Below are 7012 nucleotides of genomic sequence, written 5' to 3'. Positions count from 1 at the left end.
TAGCCTGTTCCAGGGAAAAGGCTTTATTGTAATGCTGCAGCATAGTGTAAGTTTCAGAAACAATTTCGGGAAATCGAACATACAAAATTCATTCCTCTTTTGGAGGAGAAGGCAGGAAGGGAAAAAAGAGACCAAAAAAAGCCTGGTATTTGTTACATCAGAACATTTAAAATGGTACATAAAAAGACTGTAGAAAGCATTTATTCTAATAGCCTTGGATGTTCAATCCGTGTAATTGTCCAGTCTGGTTTTGCTCCTTCTGTGAATTCCCTTTGGAACCTGGAAAAGGAAAGACAGTAAGTAAAGAGTTGTTAAAAATTTACCTGATCCTAAAAGAGCTACTAATACCAACAAGAAATCATGAAGAAATATTTTACTTCAAAGTTACTCCTGTAAAAACTCCTTAGACTCTGATGCTTATGCCCAAAATGGAAGATCAAAATTAATTCTATAGTGAGAAACAAAGTACACTGACTTCAGAGTGTTTCAGTTCAGATCCCACAGACAGGATCAAGCAGCAACAGCAAAGACCCTGACATCAAGAAAGCAGTTTTCATAGCAGTAACCATGAGTATAGCTTTGTGACAGATCTTCACCTCTAAATAAAGGGTTTCATTTAATGGGATGGTAACTGCGTTGTAAAGGGAAATCACATGCTATGCATTCTACCTGAAAATTTTCATTTTTACTGAACTATACTTTAAACAGTAATGTATTTTCAGAAATACATCAAAGACCAAGCTAACAGTAGTACTGAATCTCCCTGAAAGAAAATTCCACAGCTGTTGATAGGGACATGAAAACATCCACCCCTATTTTCAGTCTTCCTCTTCCTTTTGTAGTCATTAATGCCTTCCCTTCCTCCTTGAGCAGGTCAGTTTTGACTGCTTGTCATCTAAAGACAAGTCTGAACTTTAAGCTGAATATTCATACTCCCAAGTAACGTGCACGTTGTGGACAAGAGCAGTATAACCTCCCCGCTTTGCAATTACATGCAAATCCACTCGTGGAAACTGTCTTCTCCAGACACCCAAATACTTAACATTAGGCTTCCAAGCCCTGTAGTATCTTTGCCTATTCAAGTTTAGGTTAGCACTGTAAATTGCAGAAGGCATGCACACTTGCAAATATCTCTCTGCTGGGGATTAGGAAGATACTTGGGGCTTTAAGGGGAGGCTCTTGAGGTTAACAGAGCCTCAGAAGCCTCCAACTCTAAGGAAGATGCTGAATTCACCTAAGGGATGGATCCACAAAAATCCATCCAGGCAAAAAGCATTGGTGTCCTTGGGGTGTTTCCTTTGTTTCAGAGCTCCTCATCAACTAGACCCCATATTCTCTCCATTTCAACATGAGTGTAGAAGTCATTGATTGCATTTCTCACACAAATATCCTCACTTTTCCCAACTTCTGAGAATGTTATTTTCCATACATTTTGCCAACTGCGCAGGTATTTCTGCACTGCTCTGACATCAGTACACAAACAGAGACATTATTTACAAGCATTTCTATGGAAATCCATCTACCTAACGTGGGCTTTGAGGGATTGGATCAGAGTGGCATGAATTATCTGAACACCAAGTGATGCTTGCTTTGTTCTGCATTTCTGTAGAAAGCATTTGGCTAAATAATTTCCTCTTTCACATGCTACTTTTTCAGCTAATTGCAGTTCTGACTATTGTGCAGGAAGTGACAAGCCAGCAGCTCCACACTTGACTGCTTGGCTTGACTGCATTGCTGTTAGCTGTGCTACAAGAAGTGGGAAACAAGAACTGATATTGGCCTAATTCCCGAAGGCTGCAGAAGCAGTATAGGAAAGGATCAGAAACCTCATTCAGTGCTCTAACTATTGCTCTTCCTGACAAAGTTCCCATTAATGTCAACTCAGAAGCAAGGTAATAACATAATGACTTTAAGGGGTATTTAAAAAATTTGGCCCTAGAACCAAAACTGGAAAGCTGCATGTGAACTAACTTAGATTAGAATCAAGGTAAATTAAAACATACTGAGTTCAGCACTGGCACAGTGTGAATGCTTCCAGTTCCCAAACTGCTTTCCACACAGCTAGGCCATGTATGTGGAGGAAAAAAGAGGGACAAGTAAACTTACTCATAGTTTGCTGTTAAAAGATGTCTTTTTTCTTTTGTGCTTTCATCTCCAAACACAATCTGGAAAACTTTGGTTTCGCCTGGTACTTCATCAGGTAGGTTAGCACCATTGAGATACCAGAAACGCATCAGGATGCTAACAAACTTTCTTCCTGTTGGAAATAAATCAAAGCATAAGGTTGATCTCATGTTTCTCATTGGTCAAATACTCCTATTTGCTACCTAGCATATATTCTAGTGAGACCCTGGGAGGGCAGCTGACTTCAGCCATAAAGAATGGATGATAGAATAATGAAGAATAAAGCTATTTAAAGCCATATTCATGCTGTTTAGCAACAATAAAAATACGCTCTGTAGAAAGGTATGTATTTTATCCTGAGTGTTGCATGACATTGTATACAAACAAACCATATGAAAAAAAGCTGGTTACCACTTTTTTTTAAGGTCCAAAGTCAGCTACTGATACTACAAAAGTATGGAGAGTAGTTCAAACTCAGGAGGATTCTAAGAGAGAAAAATATTCTTATCACCCAAAACAGGAAAGAAGCTCACTGGATCTGACAATTTGAAACACTCATTGGAAGACCCATGGTTAGACTAGAAACCATCTCAACTGATCATGAACTGTGCACATAATGCTGGTATTCAACCAAAAGAAAAACTTGTTTGAGCTCATCATTAACTTATAAAAGAAAAAAAACCAAAAAAAATCCAAGAAATCCTAGAACAAATTATATTCCATGAAAACAGAGTAGAAGTGAAGACAGCAAAATTTATTTCATTATCCAGCTTTCACTATTCTTCTTGGAAGATGTATTTTCATTGCTGAAGCAAACAGCTTCCTGCATACAGTAGAATAATTGCTTTTGAGTGGTCTGAGATTACTAAGGACTAATAATGTAAAGATCTGAAATTACAAAAGAAGAGGAATGAGCAAAACCTAAACAGAAGTCAAAACAGTACCATGACTTATTAACAATAATCTCTCAGTTTCTGGTTTAAAAGGAAATCAAGGAATTATATATAGATGAACTATAAACAGAAAAACAGCAATGAGAAACAGTACTCAAAAACACATCTATAAGGAGAATGCCTGCTTAGTAGCAACACAAGGAAATAAGACTGCCCATTGCTGAAACGTTTTAGAATTATAAACATACCATCATCATCATAGTAAATGCGAACATCTCCTTCTGTTGTATACATGATTGCATCAATGTCAGCTGCTAAAGCATCCCTGTGATTGTCGGGGAGCAAAGAAATCTTTTCCTTCAGCACCTGAAGTACCTAAATTCAGGAAAATTGCCACTTAGTTTTTCATTAGGAAATTGAAGTAACAATCTTTTCTACTGCAGTTAATAAAATAAGCTATATTGCTAAAACACTTGTAGAACATATACAACAGTGGAAGTGAAAAAACACAGGGAAGTCTGGGCACTCCCAAACCCTAATTCAGTGATTCTGAAGAAGATTCATTTACTGCTCAAACCAATGCAAACCAAGTATTTTAAAAAATGTTTAGAAAAGGTACTGTCAAAACAGAAGTTGCAAAGCAAGGCATGAGAACCCAGAAAATACCAGTTAAGCTTGTTTCCACAATCATACTTACACTCTGCCTTCTCACTGCTGATTTCTTGCTATGGGTATATTCCTTAGCTTTTGATTCAATTATTTCTTAGTTATCTTTCACAAATTTCTTTGAAAAGCTGTTCCATTACCACTAAGTTTATCTCTGCCATTTTGGGATCCACATTCCCATTAGAAAAAGTTGAAACACTTGCAAATCAGAAAAGACTGAAAAATCATTGCTCTGGGACTTAAGTTCCATCGCGCATTCACATCCATAGTATTTGAGTGTCCTAAGACCTACATAGCTATGTTAAGTAGCAAAAGCATGTGGTGCACGAACTGAACAGAGGCATCACCTCAAACACCACAAGAAAGACACGTCACAAGGAGGAATGAAGCTGTGCAGCACTTATTTTTGACTCATAATCAGTTTTTAGCCTAACTTGAATTGCCATTTTTAAACAACAAACAAATCCAGAGGTCACATGGAAGCAAAAGACAATCCTTCACTAGAAGGCATTGGTTTCTAGTACATTTTGCAGGTATAAAATTCACTAGCCAAAGCAACAACAAAATTGTGTTGTATAACAGCCTCATCCACTACATGCTCTGGTTACATGAGGTCTCTGGATCAATGTTAATCCAATCACCTGAAGAATTTAAGATGAGCAGAGGAAGAGGAGATGCTCTTTCAAAACAACTATAAGAAACAAACTCACATTTTATTGCTATCTCTGCTCAGAGAGAGGAAGCAAGATTGTCCAGTGGGGATGCACTAGAACAGGACCAAAATTTTTGCTGCAAAGGCATGGGTGGCAATAGGGCAGGCCAAGCTGACATCCAGTAACAAGGCAGACATAGACCTGAAGTATCTCCTCCACTTGACACTGATGCATCTGCTACCTCCGTCCCCTGGGAAGGCCAAGACAACTTCAGCAATTAAAATTCATAAAAGCACAGAACACACAGCACCAACATTTAACTAGCCAGGTCAGCCATATCCCTGAGACCATGACACAAGACTGAGGCCTTCCAGACGAAACCAGTAATTGGCTGTATGATCTGCTTAGGGGTGGGAATGTATTAGTGCAGCGGTGATGAGCACAAACCAGTTCCTTTCTTCATCTGAATTCTGGTGCACAGACCGAAAGCATCAGCTATCTGCCAACAGCAACAGAGGTATGCAACTCTGCCTGCCATCCAGGCCCACTGCCTTTCAGTCCTTTCTGGTACACCTGCAGTCTTTTTGGCAATCGGTCCTTACGCTCAATGGCAAGAATATTTTTATTTTTTTTTTAAATACAGTAACTTTAAATTAAGTTGCACACTTTGAAATTAAACACAAAAAAGCTGCAGGACAAACAATTGCCCTGTTCTGTGTTATGCTGTTTATCCCAAATTAGACCAAACTGACAGTATTTGCAGATAATCACAGGTTGAATGCATGTTACTTCATAATGGAAAATCAACTGCCGGAATAAAAGATGGAAAGCATTTACCTCTGCTGATACAAGTTCATCCAGCAGGTCAAGTTTACGCTGAGACAGCAGCTTTGAAACAACAGAGAAGGCCTACCAAAACAACAACAACAAAAAGAGAGAAATACATGAACAAATAACACTAAGTTGGCTTATTTTTCACACAAATCCATCATTATGTGACAAGATACCCAAATACTTCATGATTTAAGATTTCAGTGTTTGCAGAATGTATCACCATTGAAATGGAAGCCCTCCAGCATTAAAAAAATGATTCCATGAACTGATAAAAGCATAAGGTTTCTTTTCAGTCCCTCGTTTAAAGCATCAAACCTTTCGATAACAGACAAGTGAATGCACAGCTTACCAAAAAAAAAAGCATTACGGTAACCTATATAAGTTGTTTTTACTCTCTTCTTGATAATTCAAACAGTCTACGTCTTCCCCTGTAAATATTTTATTCCCCTGCCCCTCTACCCAGCTCATCTGGTTTCAGTCGAAACAGAAGCTCCAGTTTATGAAATTTCTTTATAAATCTGGTTTAGTCTCTAAGCTTCTGGAAACTCAACTCCTCTTTTCCCCTCAATTTTGCAGGTAAATTTGCATACAATAATGCCTCTACATATTCAAATAGCGTACTTGTAAAATGTGGACAGAAGGATTCTATAGCAAGTATAAAGACACAAAAAATCCCCAGGACAAAGTAAAACAGGTGGTTCTGCGTGCATGGCAACTAATTTGGTGTAGGTTGTTTTTGTCTTTCTTGCCTCGATCTTAAGCATTTTAACATTCCGTCCCCTACCACCTAGCGTGCTGTTCTGAGCTGGTTTTTTTAATAATTAAATACAGCAACTGAAGTTTCACAGCAGCTAACTCGGTAATTTTTACATGATTAGCTTTGAGATCGCTGCCTCTTTGACACATTCTGCTGACAAAGCTTACTGGCTTCATATATTTGGAGAAACAAATATTTGCACCAGCTCTATGCCTGCCTAAGCTTTGTCATTTTAGGAAAACCGGCTAAGAGGAGCTGCACGTCTCCTTAAATTCTCTAAAACATCCGGAAGCACCTTCCTTCATACTATTTTGGGGTCGGCTAAACCAGCTCATTTTGATTGTGGAATCTGGGAAAAGAAAACAAGAGAAGTCTGAAGAAAAGCGCACCTCCGAATACCCTCCCTTCCCCCACGAGTGAGGTGCTTGGAGCCAAAAGCGGGGAACTCCATCTATCGTGCACACGAGAGAACACAGGCGCTACGATGTCCGCGTGCGAAGTTAAACCCGGGCACCGGCACCCCCCTCGGGAGCCGCAGCGGGGCGGCCCCCAGGGGCCCGCCGGCGGGCCGGGGCACAGCAGCACGCCTCGGGCGCCGATCCCCTCAGGCAGGCCGACAGGCCCTTCTCGTCGCCCTGAGGCGCCGCGCCGGGCCGGGCCGGGCCGGGCCGGGCCGGGCGGGTGACCGATCCCCGCCGCTCACCTGCTTGGCCCCCCGGGTGAACTCCTCGATGCTGAACTCCTGGTCGAAGTAGAGGCGGATGAGGAGATAATAGAAGCGGGTGCGGAGCCAGGCGAAGGGGCTGGTGATCCTCACCACCACCACCCGCCGCTGCGGACCCTCGGCCTCCGGCCCCTGCCCGGCGGTGCTGGCGAACCGCGCGGGGGGTCGGAGCGGCCGGCGCCCGGCCAGCGGCAGGGCCGAGGCAACGGCGGCGGCGGCGGGCGGCGGCGGCGGCGGCACCCGGGCCGCCCCCGGCGCCGCGAGGGCGCGCGCGAGCCAGCGCCCGCGGCCGGGAGCCGCGCGCAGCGCCATGATGCCCGCTGTCCCCGCCCCGACCGACCGACCGACGGACCGACCGGAA

General features: G+C 42.2%; 1 protein-coding gene across 1 annotated transcript; it reads right to left on the bottom strand.

Moving 5' to 3' along the window:
• Positions 1–6963, bottom strand: MAIP1 (matrix AAA peptidase interacting protein 1). Its single transcript, XM_049808629.1, has 5 exons — positions 6631–6963; positions 5174–5245; positions 3266–3392; positions 2107–2257; positions 1–279 (listed from the first exon to the last, which is right to left on the bottom strand). Exons 1-5 carry the CDS (start codon positions 6961–6963, stop codon positions 201–203), a joined length of 762 nt encoding a protein of 253 aa, XP_049664586.1. The 3' UTR covers positions 1–200.
• Between the last annotated feature and the right edge of the window lie 49 nt (positions 6964–7012).

Source organism: Accipiter gentilis, chromosome 1, assembly GCF_929443795.1.
Source record: "Accipiter gentilis chromosome 1, bAccGen1.1, whole genome shotgun sequence".
NCBI classification, from domain to species: Eukaryota; Metazoa; Chordata; class Aves; order Accipitriformes; family Accipitridae; genus Astur; species Astur gentilis.
The sequence above is the reverse complement of the archived record's forward strand: the minus strand, read 5'-3'. Positions and strand labels throughout refer to the sequence as shown.